The following is a 15,977-nucleotide window of genomic DNA, read 5'->3' on the forward strand; positions in this document are numbered from 1 at the left end:
TAAGCATGTTAAAAAAAAGTAATGCAAGTAAATAAAGTATAGAAATGATCAGCAGAAAGGCATAGATGCATAGCCATTATCCTGGGTTAGCAATTAGCAGCCCTGCACAATTTTTCTATTACTACATAGTATAAACTCATTAAAACAGGAGTTATAGGCCAAGAACTTTTTATAAGTTTCTGAACAAAATGAAAGGTATAGACACCACCTTCACAGTCCCAATGTTTTCAAGTTAATGAAGTTAATGACGTGAAAAATCGACGAAAAACCTTCATGTAGGATGCCGTGAAAAATCAGAACCATGTTAACTGACTCAAGCCATCACCTTCTTTATAGGAGCTAACTCCAGAAGCTCTTTCACTGAAGAAACCATCCCATGAACACTAAGCTTTGGTATTGCCAAACCAAAATCAAGATAGACCTGATTCACTTCACTATTAGTTTATAATACACATCACAATAACTAAATGAAGTAAATTTTAGAAGAATATACATTCGGGTACACAGAAGCAAGATATGATGCTTCCTTTGAGAATGGATAGGATGCATGAAGTAGAACAATCCGACACTGTGCAAATCGTTCATCCTCAAGGAGTGTACGTAAGTGAAGTGGGTTGCTTATTCGCAAATCTAGGTCTTTATCTCCAAAGCTGAACAGGGAAAAAAAAACATAATGTTATGACATCCAAATAAGGGGGAATTTTTTTATGATATCTTAATGAAGCACTAGCTAATCATAACAACAAAGATTTTCTTTTTTTCAAGGGTGCTGGAAGGTAAGCAAGTTTTAATCCAGAATTAGTTACAGTAACAAAAAGCATGATTCTTTCTTTCAAAAAGAAGCATGAATAGCAAGGCAAGAGTAAATATATTCATTTTAAGGGCTCCCAGTGAAGCATCTTTTCATGATCAACACAGAGCTGTCATTGACTCCCAAGTCCCAAACATACTTCCCACAGGGCAAAGGAATCCATAGAGGCAACCCTACTACACCAGATAAATGCATACTTTGACAACTTAGAAGGCGACGTCAAAGCAATCCTTTGCTTATCTGGGCATGCCCTAACATATAAGTTCATGCAAAGGTGCTAGGATGAATACTTTGAAAACTTAGGTGACGTCAAAGCAATCCTTTGCTTATCTGGGCATGCCCTAATATATAAATGTTGGTAATTTTTTCTTTCCAATAGGTTGGTTACATGTTACCTATCTTTCTCTTCCTTTAGCCATGTTGTATGGTAGTTTGTTTGTAGCTATTTCCTCATAATTCTCTAACCAGTACATGAGATTTTGCCTCTTTGTCTCCTTTCTTCTCCTTACATAGTACCAAGTATCAACATAATATTGTCTAGAAATAGGATAATTTGATGTTTTCCTACATAAGCATAAAGATTGGCACCACAGAAGGACATGGTTTTAAATCATCAACCTGAGTGAAAATTGAAATGAAATGGTGGTCTTCCGCACATGCACCTGAATCCACCAAAAGAATGTCTATAAAGACACTTCAAGCAAACTCATAAAAGGATATAAAAGGAAGAACACAACAATAAATAAATAAATCTTTATTGATAAAAAAAATGCTTAAGAAGCATTCAAGTATTTTACAATGGAGGGGTTCACCCCTATTTATACAAAAGGATTGGAATGGGGAGAGCTCACTTTGAGCTCTCCCAAAGAGTCGTTGTACTAGTCCAACGGCTAAAACCTAGTCAAGTTCTTGTTAGAACTTGACTAGATTATATATCTAGTTCACATTGCACTAGATATATAAAAAGAATAAAATAACGAAAATAAAAACTATAATAAATATATATATATATAATAATAATATAATATTATATATATGTTACAATTTTTAAATTTTAACACTCTCCCTCAAACTTACGGTACAATGAGCGAAAGTTTGTCTAAGAGAAAATGAAATTTGGGAGTAGCGAGAGGCTTGGTGAAAAAGTTTGCTAATTGATACTTGTTAGAACTTCAGTTTCCTCCTGGGTTGATCTGCAAAAGAGGGAAATGTGAGAAGAAAAAAAAAGGGAGAAAGAAGATGAGACGCTGAGTCGATATTACTGCACACAGGCTGACGATATTCTTTTTCAATGTAATATCGTGGCCTGGTTTAATCTATTTAAGCATTAGGTATTAGGTTACAATTTAACAAGTTACAAATTACATGTGTGCCCCAGTAAACACGTCAATAGGATTTCCCAGTTTGGGTCTGGGTGACCCAGACCCAAACTGGGTCCAGCATACGACACTTAATACTCTCCCTCAAGTTGTGCATGGTCTTGAACCATGGACAACTTGTTCTTCAGGAACCAAAATCTGTTTTTCGTCAAACCCTTTGTAAACAAATCCGCCACTTGGTCTTCTGTAGAAATGAAATGAGGTTCAATCTCTTTGTCTTCAACCTTCTGTCGAATGAAATGCTGATCTATCTCAATGTGCTTTGTCTTACTGTGGAAAATAGGATTAAAGGATATGTTAATGGCACTTTGATTGTCACACAATAAAATAGACTTGAAAATCTGTTCTTCCAATTCATTCAACAAATGTCTCATCCAAGTAGCTTCAGCAGTTGCAGCAGCCATTGATCGATATTCAGCCTCAGTACTTGATCTAGCCACTGCTTTTTGTTTTCTACTGCTCCAGGATACTAGGTTCTCCCCGAGAAAGATGCAATATCCGGAAACCAATCTCCTTTCATCAGGATCTCCTGCCCAGTCTGCATCACTGTAGACCATGACATCATGCATGCTTCCTTTTTTCCAACTTTTCTGATACACCAACCCATCTCCAATAATACCTTTTAAGTATCTCAACACCCTCTTGACTGCATCCATATGCCCTGTTCGTGGCTCATGCATGAACTGCGACACTTGATTGACAGAATAAACAATGTCAGGGCGAGTAAATGTAAGATATTGAAGCATGCCAACTACACTTCGATATCTTGTAGGATCCGGGTACAAATCTCCATCCTGTGAACTGAGCTTTTGATGTAAGACACTCGGTGTAGACAAAGGCTTGCAGTCTTGTACAGAGTTACCGGAAGCTTCTTGGGTAGATGGGAAGCTCGCTTCCCGAAAATTCGCTTCGGAAGCACGATACTCCTCGCTTCCGAAACTTCATGAGAATCTCGATTCTCCCACGCTTCTTTTATGCTTCCCATACACATGGTCTATGCTTCCTATATGCTTTTCTAACATTTTTTTTATGTTTTTCATGTATTTTCTCTCATGCTTTCACTCACTTTCCATGTACTTTCTTTAAATTGGTAGCCATCATTGCTAGATTTTAACAAAAATTTAACTCTTTTACTGAAAAATCATGAAATATAAGAATGATCAATTTTATTTTAGTTTTTATTTGTTTCTTGTTCGATTCCTATTCAGTTACCATACTGCTTCATTTTTTATTCATATCTTGCTTTTAAATTGATACTTCGCTTCCCGCTTCCTATAAATTTTAAAATGCCTCGCTTCCGCTTTCCGTATCGTTTCTCGCTTTCGCTTCCTAGTTTGGCAACCTTGGTCTTGTATACCAAATTTCTTCAATAAATCTAGTGTGTATTTATGTTGTGTCAAGGTCAGGTAACCATCCTTCCTGTCTACCTCGACTCCAAGGAAATAACGCAAATCTCCCAAATCTTTCATCTTAAACCTTTGACTTAATAGTCCTTTTATTTCTTCAATGTGATTCATGGAGTTCCCTGTAACTATAATATCATCAACGTATATCAACAACAAGGTGGTTATGCCTTTATCCTTGAAAATGAATAAGGAGTGGTCTAAGAGAGATTTACAGAACCCATGCCGCTGTATTTCTAAGGAGAAACTCTCAAACCACGATCGTGAAGCCTGCTTCAAACCATATATGGCTCTTTTTAATCTGCATACATATGTGCTCGGGTCTCCCTCAGCATATCCTGGAGGTTGTTCCATATAAACTTCTTTTTTCAAGTCTCCATGGAGAAATGCATTTTTGACATCTAACTGACTCAATGTTCATTCATGTTTGACGGCTAAAGACAATATAATTCTTATTGTCCCCATTTTGACCACTGGACTGAAAGTCTCATCATAGTCCTGACCATATTCATGTGTAAACCCCTTTGCAACAAGTCTTTCTTTGTATCGTTCTATAGTGTCATCGGGTCTGTATTTGATTTTATAAACCCACTTGGAATCAACAACATTTCTGTTAGGAGGTCTGGCAACAATTTCCCATGTCTGACATTCATGAAGCGCTTCCACTTCTTCATTCATGGCCTCAATCCATTTGTTTGATTTCACAGCATGATGAACCCCTATAGGTTCATCATGCTTATCAACCTGAGACAGAAAAAGTTGAAGATCCATAGAAAAATTATTGTAGCTAACCCATCTGTCAATAGGGTGTCTGATTCTATTCGAACTCCTCAGGTTTCCAACAGGCATATAAGTATCTAATCCAGTGTGAGGAGCAGGGGGAGTACCTTTTTCTCTTCGCACATGCACATACCCTTTAAATTTTTCAATAGGATGCGATTGTTAGGATGCGATTGTGGGTCTGCCCCTTCTTCAGTGTATGAAGCTCCACCGACTTGATCCCCAGGTTGAGGTAAGCATGCTTGGCCTGAGTCAATATTATTTTGGTCAACCGAGTTTGTTTCTTGAGTACACTGAGATGAGCAATCACCATAAGTATCTGCAAATAATTTTGCATTCATCCACGGATGATAAACTTCTTCTCTGGGAATCCTTTGACTAGTATTAAATGATACATCTTCAAGATTGTTCTCGTCAAACACAACATTCCTGGAAAACTTAATACGCTTAGTCATGGGGTCATAGCACCGATAGCCTTTATAATCATCAGCATATCCCACAAATCTACACTTGAAAGCCTTTGGTTGGAATTTGTTCCTGAGATAATCATCAATATGAACATAACAAATGCATCCAAACACCAGCAGAGCATTATAATCGGGTTGAATGCCGAAAAGAGAACAGAATGGTGAACTATTTTGCAAAACTATCATAGGCAGACGATTTATAATATAGACAGCTGAATGGAATGCTTCTGTCCACAAACTAATGGGAAGATTACTGTTGTGCATCATGCTCATGGCCGTTTCAACAATATGCTTATGCTTTCTCTCAGCGACCCCATTTTGTTGTGGCGTATGTGGACAAGACAGTCTACGCTTTATTCCATTACTTAAGAGAAAATCAGTAAAATCTTTCGATGTATACTCACCACCTCCATCACAATGAAAATGCAAAATATTGGTAGAGAAATGGTTTCGAACAAAGGCATGAAAGTTGCGAAATATGAAAAAGGTTTCAGACTTATGCTTCATAAAGAATATCCAAGTATAACGACAGTAGCTGTCAATAAAGATGAGATAATATATGCTGCCAGAAGAAGAGCATACAGGCGCAGGACCCCAAACATCTGAATAAACAATTTCAAAGGATCTTGAAGCTCTTTTATTTATAGAATCAAAAGAAAGTACATGACTCTTACGCATCTGACAACTGGGACACTTTTTATTACTGACCTCAAGGGCTAAGCTTGATTTAGGAATTAATTTGCTTGATACAAGTTTCTCAAGAAAAGAATAACTGCAATGACCAAGACGACCATGCCCAAGACTTGGCTTATTACATTTGGAAAGACTAAAAACATACTCAGGACCTGACTTAGATAACTCAGACTGAAAAGACTTAGACTTCAATAAGGGCTTCAAGACGGGACTGGTACGCACAAGTGGATCTTCCTTGAAGATGTACATATTTCCTTTTCGCTCCCCTTCAGTGAATGTCTCCCTCGTTTGAAGATCCTTGACATACACAGAAGAGGGAGTAAATTCAACATAAGAATGTGTATCATCAACAAGTTTAGACACAGAGATGATGTTCTTTTTTATGTTAGGAGCATGAACAACATTTGACAAATTGAGAGATGATTTTGACAAAGGAATGATTGCATTACCAATGTGAGAAATGTGATGGTGAGATCCATCTCCAGTAACAATACTATTTTTACCAAAGTAAGAAACCGAGTTCGAGAGCTTACCAACATCGCCTGTAACATGGGTCGCTGCTCCTGAATCAACATACCATGATCCTTGATCATTCTGTTTCAAGTGTAACCCAGACAGTGCGGCCAGCAAAAGTTGTTTCACCTCCCCATCAGACTTGGTAACATTATCTTCCTTCTTGCTCTCAGTGTTTTGCAATTTGCCTTTATTTTGAGGATTAAACCAGCAATTTGTCTTGATATGTCCCTTTTTATTGCACAGGTAACATGTCGGGACAACTCTTTGAGTTTGGTTCTTCGCATTAGAGTTGAACGACATATTGGGTGTGGGAAGCAAACTTGGACCTGCAAATCTGCCACGACCTCTTCCTCCTCTGAAGCCATTTCCTCCACGTCCACGACCAAAGGAGAACCCAGTGGCTAAGACATCTTGGGAGTCAGATTGAGCACTAGAATCTTCAGTGATGCCTTTCAATGACATTTCGTATTGTAGAAGTTTTGCTCGGAGGTCTTCAAATGTGGGAAGCACAGGCAAGCACAATAATGATGTCACCAATACATGATAATCTGGGCCTAAACCATTCAATGTCTGTTGCACTTTATCCTTGTCTGATACTTCACATCCAATAATGGCTAATTGATCTGTAATGGTCTTCATCTTATTCAAGTAATCCATGATAGATAGACCACCTTTCTTAAGAAGCTGGAATTCTCGCTTGAGGAATAAAACTCTTGCCTCAGATATCTGAGAGTATGTCTGTGTCAACTTGTTCCACAATTCCATCGTTGTGCAGTCGTCGGGGATAGCAACTAGTACTTCCTGAGACAAGGTAGAGGTGATGTAGGCAATTAATGCCTGATCTTTTCTCATCCAAGAGACATAATACGGGTTGCGAACACGGTGAGTAGATACAGCCTCATGAGCGTTGGTTTCCTCCTTTGCAATGAACTCTGGTGGGACTGGAATTGATCAATCTAGATTACCAAAGAGATCTTGGCTCCTGATAAAAGGAACTATTTGCCTCTTCCAAGTCAGGAAATTGGAGTTATTTAATTTTTCAGAAACAAGTTGACTAAGGAAGTTTGATGACAAACCAGACTGAGATGGAAAAGAATCCATGGTAACGAGACACGAGAATATAAAATGGAAAGCACTCTAAGAAAGGGCAATCAAATGATTACTTAAAACTCAAGATAATGTAACTGTTCAGAATCAGTCCAGAAGAGAACTCACTATAACAGAACTCGGATCCTTTTTTTTTTTAGATCACGAGAATACTCAAATTATCAACTCAATATTTATGAATCAAGCCAAAGCACAACTAATCAACGTTGTGCATATTCAAGATATCGGATCACGTGAACAAGGGCCAGATCACGTTGATTAACTGAGTTTTCAGATTAATCAACAATGAATATTCAGATAAAGGAATGGGAAAACAGATCCAACAGAAAGAGAAGAAAGGAAAATACGAGCAACGATTCAAGAGATATTGATTAATCGTATTTGCAGATTAATCAGCAATAAAGAAATGAGAAAACAATTTTTAGAGAAAGAAGAAAGAAGAAATTGTGTTTTCAGATGAAGGAAGAAAGAGGAAATCACGAGTGTCAAGATAGGGTTTCAGATGAAAAACACGACAGTGCTTTAAAAAAAAACTGGAAGAGAAGAAGAGAGGGTTTCAGATGAAAAATACCAAGTGCTTTCAAAAAGAACTGGAAGAGAAGAAGAGATCATGGTTTGAGAGAGAAAACGATAACCCAGATTGGGAAGAAGGAAAGTTTCCTGGCTGAAATTAGATGATCTCTAAGGTCATACCTTTTTGGAACCAACACCGAGCCCTAGGTCCAACCTTGCTCTGATACCATGTTAGAACTTCAGTTTCCTCCTGGGCTGATTTGCAAAAGAGGGAAAGGTGACAAGAAAAAAAAGGGAGAAAGAAGATGAGACGCTGAGTCGATATTACTGCACACAGGCTGACGATATTCTTTTTCAATGTAATATCGTGGCCTGGTTTAATCTATTTAAGCATTAGATATTAGGTTACAATTTAACAAGTTACAAATTACATGTGTGCCCCAGTAAACACGTCAATAGGATTTCCCAGTTTGGGTCTGGGTCAGACCCAAACTGGGTCCAGCATACGACACTTAATAATACTCTGATGTAACATATGGCAGATCAATATTTACATATGGCAAATCGATAGTTCCATGTAGATATTCCTCACTGACGCAGTGGCAGTCCATTTTAATATGTTTAATGCATTCATGAAATGTTTGGCTGCTTGCAATGTAGATCGCACTCTTGTTGTCAAAGCACATACATGAAGTTTGTGTTGCTTCAACTCCCATGTCGGCAAGCAGACGTCTGAGTCAAACTACTTTCATAGTCGTGGTTGCCATGGTATTCAGCTTTTGTGGACGAGAGAGACCTTCTGCTGCTTTTTGCATCTCCACGAGATTAATGATTCACCTAGAAAGACACAAAAACTAGTGGTTGAGTGCCTGTTATTAGGATCACCTCCCTAACCAGCATCAGTACATGCAATTAGATCTAGTGAGGAGGTAGAAGACAAGAAAAGTCCTCATGAAAGAGAGGACTTAATATATCTAATAATACGCAGAACGGCTCCGATATGAAAAATGGTGGGAGCATGTTGGAATTGGCTGGATGTGTGTACAACGTATGCGATATTTGGTCTGGCAATAGAAAGATAGGAAAGTGCTCTGATAAGCTGTCTGTAAAGAATAGGATCTTCAAGAGGTTCTCCATCATCAATTTTCATCTAAACATTGACAACTTTTGAAGTGTCTACTTTCTTATCATTTGTAATTCCAGACCTGAAAACAATATCAAAAGCAAATTTAGATTGAGATATTAAATACCCATAAGGAAAATAAGCAACTTTAATTCCTAAAAAATATATTAATAAACCAAAATCAGTCATTTCAAAATGAGTTTTAAGAAGTTTTTTTATGTTTTTAACTCCCTATTTATCGCCTCTAGTGATGATCATGCCATCCACATAGAGAAGAAGTACTATAATCTATAATCTCTGCATCATAATTCTTAATAAACAAAGCAATGTCAATCAAACAAAATTGAAAACCAATATTAAGCATGTAATGAAGTGGATTAAATCTGATACACATGCAAGAACACACTTTCAATCAAGTAGAATACTTGATTGAATCAACGAAATGACCCACACAAGGGTCTTAACAAATTGTTATTGCATAAAAAGGCACTCCAAAGAGTTGAAAAATATACACGGCCCAAGGGGCTATTTATAATACAATGAGAATAAGGGTTTGGACATGTGACTGTTGGGGCTGCACCCAACCGTCACATTTGTGAACTTCCTTACAAACAGAAATTTTTCTTTTAAATATATATATATATATATATATATTAATGATATGCGCGTACAGACATGCATAGATTTGGTCAAATTATGCAACAGCAAGCATACACTTATTAAAATTTTGCATTGACAGTCATGTAGCACTTGATAGCAATTGTGTTGATGTGCCTATGTTTATTCCAAACATAATCAGTGCATTGCTAGTTACACACGCACGTGATAAAATGTGCAACTGATGTTTCTTCCAATGAAAAAAAAAACATGCATTAACATATATGCACATGATGGAAATATGTACTGACATGCATATGCAAGTTTATTGAGATCATGCAATTAGCCTGAATATGTACAGTTAATGGGATTATGCATTTATGTGAGTATACACGCACGTAGGGAACATGCATTAGCATGAATAAATGTATGCAATGAAAGTATGCACTTGACTTGATTATTCAAAGGAAGTGAATAAAGACATGATTATGAATGTTTTGTTTCGTACACATTACACAGGTTTGCATTTATGAATATGCATTTAGAAAGCATGTGAATTATGGCATGTTCTTATGGTTTTTGCATAGGGTGCAACGATGATCGTAATGAATCATTGTGGGCTTGGTAGGCCCGAGCTGTGGTTTGCTCTTTCCTTAATCAATTCAAATGCATCGCAAAAATCGCATTTATTGTTATTGCATGGTATTGCTCTGTTCTATGTGTTTCCATGGGCGGGAGTTTCGTGATAGTTCTCAGAGGGGTAGATGCGAACTTTTGCCTTTACTTTGCATGCTAAATTGCAAAACTCAGTAATCAGCTCTTAATAAAAAGATGATGAATAAGAACAGTGTAATATACGTTCTGGGATATCCCATCGGAAGAATGGGAATCTTAGAGTTTCGGTTTTGGGGGACCACGAGGATACAAAAACTCTGTATGTTTTATTTTGACCCCTTAACCTGATATTGAGGTTCTTTTTTTTTGCCACGATTTTAGGGAGAGTCCACCAATTTACCTGGGGTGGTGTGTTCGACACAACTGTTGTTTTGGTATACCAAGAAAATGACACTTGTAGACGTGGAGTATCCCTAGTGTCCTTGATATTAAATGTGAAGGTCTAATGTTCCGAAGGTGATTCGGTCAAGGGCCAAATTTGAAACTCAGTAATAAAATACAACTTGTGTGTTAAGCTACCCTGAGAACCTAACTTGACCTCGGAGATTTTACCTGTTTGGTGTATCCGCGGGCAACAGTAATTAAAAAAAGGAAACTTAAATTGTATGCATTTAATAGGGCATGCATATGGAAAGAAAAACTTTAAGGGAAGATAATAAAGTGTTTATCATTGCACATAAATCACGCATAATCCTGTTATGCATTAAAACATGCACAGTTACTTTTCCCTTAATTGTTACATGTTGGTGAATGCATGATGTTTAATTTCTAATGCATGTTAAATATCCTGCTTACTTAAATTGTGATTTCTGTTATTGATTAATTTTCTTTCATGCTTAATAAATGCTCCATGTTGCATAAATGCTTACCTGAATTATGTAATTATCATAATTGCATTCCTCTGAATTATTGCATGAAATCTTTTCTGTGTTCTTTAGCTCATTTGTTTTATTAGAAGTATTTGTGCTCAGAATTTCGGTTTTGACACCCTACTTCTATGGTTTTTCGCAGCCATAGGTGATTAGTGAAGCGACCGGCTTCTGGGGAACTTATGAGTGTCACGCACTTGCTAGACAGATCACAGATGGATAGCGCGGCTCTTCTTTTATTTTATTTTCATTTCATTTAGTTGTTATTGCACTCTGAATATTTCACTTATGCAATTGTCTCTAGACTTATCATTTATTATTTCAATAAAGGTTTGGTTTGGTAAGGATGATAATTATAAGTTTCATTGTGGATTGGTTGTTTTATCCAATTGGGGGTGGAACTATAAAGTCCCCGGGTTTCTGAGAAGACTTTCGCAATGGTTTTAAAAAAAAATTGCATTTTTCATGGGGTATGAGTTGGGGTCGTTACATTCCAACTCCTCCAGTAATTGTCGGAGCCACACTAACTCTGACGTGGTCGTTGCCATGACACGATATTCACCTTCAGTTGAGGAGAGAGACACCTTTTGTTGCTTCTTGCATCGTCATGAGATCAGAGAATCACCTACAAAAATACATAAATCAGTAGTTGAGCGTCTATGTCACATGGGTGCAGGTGCAGGTGCGGGTGCAGCGCAATTTCAAAAATTTTGGACAGGGGGACTCGGCTATATATATATATATAAAAGACTCGATCAAAATTGTGCCCATTAAGGGACAAGTGATGAGTTGTGAAGCCTGATTAAGGGGTTTTTTTCTTACAGGAGGGGGGGTTCCCCCCGGTGCGGGTCCCGCTGCGCGGTCAACGGGCAGAGATCAAGGGGGGGCGCACCTGGTGGGGGATTATAGGGGGGCAGCGCCCCCCCAAGAATTGTTTTTTTTTAAATTCTGTAGCTCAGAAAATTTAAAAAAAAAAAACAAAAAATGGACCAAAATGACTCTGGGTGCGTTGACCGCACCCAGGGTCAGGTTGACCGAGTCCGAGCCGCACCCGTGTCGACGCTGGTGCGTCGACCTTGGAGCTGAGTCCGTGTGACATAGTTGAGCGTCTATCATTCACATCCCCTCCACAGTCAGAGTCTGAGTACGCAATAACTTCTAATGAGGACAAGGATGACAAAAACAGCCCATAATTTATAGAGTTCTTAATATATCTAATAATTCTCATTACAGCACTCATATATACTATAGTGGGAGTATGCTGAAATTGACTGACAGAATGGCTAGCATGAGAAATATCAGGACGAGTAATAGAAAGGTAAGACAACGCTCCAATCAATTGTCTGTATAGGGTTGGATCTTGCAGAGGTTCTCCATCATCCTTTTTCATTTTTGCATTTATGACCTCTGGAGTGTCAACTCGTTTCTCATCTGAGAGTCCTGATCTCTCAATAATCTCTGGTGCATACTTAGTTTGTGACAAAAAAAACCCACGAGGTGAGTAAGTCACTTCAATACCGAGAAAATATCTTCAAAAACCAAGATCTGTCATATCAAAGTTGTCTTTAAGCACATCTTTGATATGATTTACTCCTTGCTTATCACCTCCCGTGATTATCATATCATCCACGTAGAGTAGCAATATGATCATCCCTGCATTGGAAGACTTAACAAACAATGCAGTGTCAGTAAAACAAGATTTAAAATGAAGTTGAGTCATTAGATTACTAAATCTATCATACTAAGCTTTGAGAGCTTGTTTTAATCCATTCAAGGCTTTTCGTAACCTAAGAGTTTTTTCAAGTGCTAAATTCAAACCTGGTGGAGGATCCACGTAGACCTCTTCATCTAAATTACCATTCAAAAAAGCATTTATTATATCCATTTGAAAGATAGGCCATTTTTGAATTGATGATATAGATATAAGGGTTCTGACAGTCGTCATTCGAGCAGCTGGGGCAAAGGTTTCATCATAGTCAATTTTATATTCTTGACTATATCCCTTAGCTACTAATCGAGCTTTATATCTTTCCAATGTTCCATCCCATTTAGTTTTAATTTTATAAATCCATCTACGCCCTATAGTTTTCCGTCCTTTGGGTAATGTTTGAATTTCCCTGCTTTTTCTAAAGCTTTTAATTCATCATTCATCGCTTTAATCCACTCTTGATGGTTTTTGGCTTTATAATAAGATGATGGTTCGGTATACGAGTGTATAGTCATTAAACATGCTCGGCATCTTGGTTCAAAGGAATCATAAGATACAAATCTACTAGGGGCCTTGAAAATTCTTATTGATTTTCTAATACTATCATTGTCTACATCTTGATTTTGTGAGTATCTTTGTAAGGCACGTGGTGGGTGATCTTCGGTCCGCCGAGTGTATGTTTGTATGGTAGTATAAAGTGTTAAAATGTATATCCTAAAAGTCATTATTGTAAATATAAATATATATATTTATATACCTAGAGATATATTTACATATAATATATTATATGTACATATATCTCTACATATATAAATATATATATTTATATATATTTACCCGAAAGGGTATTTTTGTCATTTCCAGTTTTTGCGCATATTCACTTTTAGAATATGTTGTAATTTTATTTTTATTTTTTATTTTGTAATTCTTTTTTGTTTTTTTTATTTTTAATTATTGTGCATTGGGGGTCCCCCAATAGAGTCGTTGGGGGCCCCCAACGGTCACAAATGTGACCGTTGGGGGCTCCCAACGACTCCTTTGGGAGCCCCCCTTTTGCACCCTCTAGCATTTGTATAAATAGGGGTGTTCCCCCCTTGTATTTCCTAAGCTTGAGAGTCTCAAGCATTTGTTCTTTTTATTCAATACATGCATTATTGCATGTTTTCTATTTTTACGCTTTTTGCGTATTGTGTTCAAGTGTTGTGCGAGTGTTTGTGAACACTTCTTTTATAAAGTATTCATGCTTGTATGCGTATTGTCTTTCCATAGACAATTTTACATGGTATCAGAGCTTGGTTGGTGATAGAGGATCGTGGGATTCTCCTCCTTTTAAGTGCCTCGAAAAGCGTGCCTTCGGATTCTTGAAGATTGAAGTGGTGGATCTTGTTTCTCAAATATTTTAGAAGGATCTTGCGCAAGCTAGCGTTTGGATATTGTGTCGGTACGCCCTTTATCCCTTTCTCTCTACTCCATAATGGGCGAAAAAGAGTCTCACTTCACTCTTGGCTTCAAATTAAATGGGTCCAACTATCATATTTGGGCCGGAAACATGGAGGCTCACATAAAAGGGAAAGGGCTATGGGGTTATGTGCAAGGCACTATTCCGGAACCGGAACCCAAGATTACCGTGGTAAATGGAAGTGAGATCAAGGTTCTTGAAGGAGAAGAAAGAGTTAAAGCTCTTGAAGAATATTCTAAGAAACACGATGAGTGGGAAATGAAGAATTTCAAAATTCTTTCTTGGTTCTTCTCATCCGTTGAAACCAAAATTAATGCCAACATTATCAAATTCAAAAAGGCATCGGAAGCTTGGCATTATCTTGAAAAAATGTATACATCGAGGGACCTATCTCATAAGTATTATCTTCAAAAGAAGGCTCTCTCTCTTACTCAAGGTGAAATGACTATTAGGGAATATTTTGCCGATCTTTCCTCCGTTTGGGATGAGCTTGCCATGCTTGAACCAAAATGGAGTGGTGAAGCAATTGAACTCCGTCACAAGCAACTTGAAGAAGATCGGTTCTTCAACTTTTTGAATGGGCTAAGGCCCGAATTTGAGCAAATAAGATCCTCCCTCTTATCTTCCTTTTCTCCTCCCTCTCTTGAAGATGTACTCACCAAATTAAGTGGTGAGGAGACTCGTATGAGTTTATGTAAACAAGGATCAAGTGTTCTTATGGTTCCTTGTAATCAAGAAGAAAGTAATGAGGTCAATGCCGTATCAAGACCCGGGAACAATGTAAGAGCCTACCGTCCCCCTCATTTTAAACCACAAAATCAAGGTGAATATGGTGGGCCAAGAGGAAAAAGGGACTATAGCAAAACTATTTGTCATTTTTGTAAAGAACCCGGACATATCAAACCCGTATGTCCCAAATGGAAAAAGCTTCTCGCAATGGCTACCACCGGTGTTCCACCGAAGGAGGAGGCATCATCAAGTGGGTCACTTTCTTTAAGTCAAATAGTGGAAGCCCTTCAACCTCTACTCAAGGGAGCTACCTCCGGTGCCGCCGTATCTACATCATCTCTTCCAGGTAAAGTCTCTTGGCTTTTGGACTCCGGTGCATCTTTTCATATGTCCCCAAACATGTTTTCACTTTCCGATTTCTCAAAAAATGTTTCCCCCTCTTTTGTCTCCACTGCGGATGGAACATCTCTTGAAATTAAAGGTATAGGTAATTTCGAATCTCAAGACTTTTTTATTCCGAAAATTAGATTTATACCTAAACTTAATTTAAATCTTCTCTCTGTTTCTCAACTCTCGGACCATGGTTGCGATATTAAGTTCTCTTGTGATAAATGTTTAATACAGGATCGCCGGTCCGGGAAATTGATTGGGGAAGGCTTTAGAAAAGGAGACTTATACTATATGGAATCTCTTCGAGTTCCAAAATCTTTTTGTAATGTGGCCCAAAACAAAGATATAAATGTATGGCACAAAAGACTTGGTCATCCTAATATCACCAAGTTGTCTTATTTGCATTTTGCAAAAGATCTATGTAAAAGTTCATTTTCTTGTAATGATTGTATTCTCGGAAAAATGCAAAGTTTACCTTTTGAACAAAGAACCATGTTCTCTTCTAAAAATTTCGAAATTGTTCATTCGGATGTTTGGGGACCCGCACCTGTGACTTCAAAAGGAGGCTTTTCTTATTATGTCATTTTTGTGGATGATTTTTCCAGATATTCATGGATCTATTTTCTTAAGTTCAAACATGAAGTTTTTTCGTGTTTTAAAATCTTTCATTCAATGATCAAGAATCAATTCAACAGTAATATAAAGATATTTAGAAGTGATTCTGGAGGGGAATATCTCTCTAATCAATTTAAGGTATA

At 37.6% G+C, this 15,977-nt stretch overlaps 1 protein-coding gene across 1 annotated transcript in view; it reads right to left on the minus strand.

The window, feature by feature from the left end:
* NODGS (nodulin/glutamine synthase-like protein) overlaps nt 1-15,977 on the minus strand; it is a 141,160-nt gene that overhangs the window by 115,742 nt on the left and 9,441 nt on the right. Inside the window, exons 6-7 of the mRNA XM_089991248.1 lie at nt 494-650; nt 326-421 (exon numbers count right to left, since the gene is read on the minus strand). Of these exons, the coding sequence (XP_089847374.1) occupies nt 326-421; nt 494-650 (253 nt within the window). The remainder of the gene's footprint in view (nt 1-325; nt 422-493; nt 651-15,977) is intronic.

Source organism: Nuphar pumila, chromosome 16, assembly GCF_984573655.1.
Source record: "Nuphar pumila chromosome 16, dmNupPumi1.hap1.1, whole genome shotgun sequence".
Classification (NCBI taxonomy): Eukaryota; Viridiplantae; Streptophyta; class Magnoliopsida; order Nymphaeales; family Nymphaeaceae; genus Nuphar; species Nuphar pumila.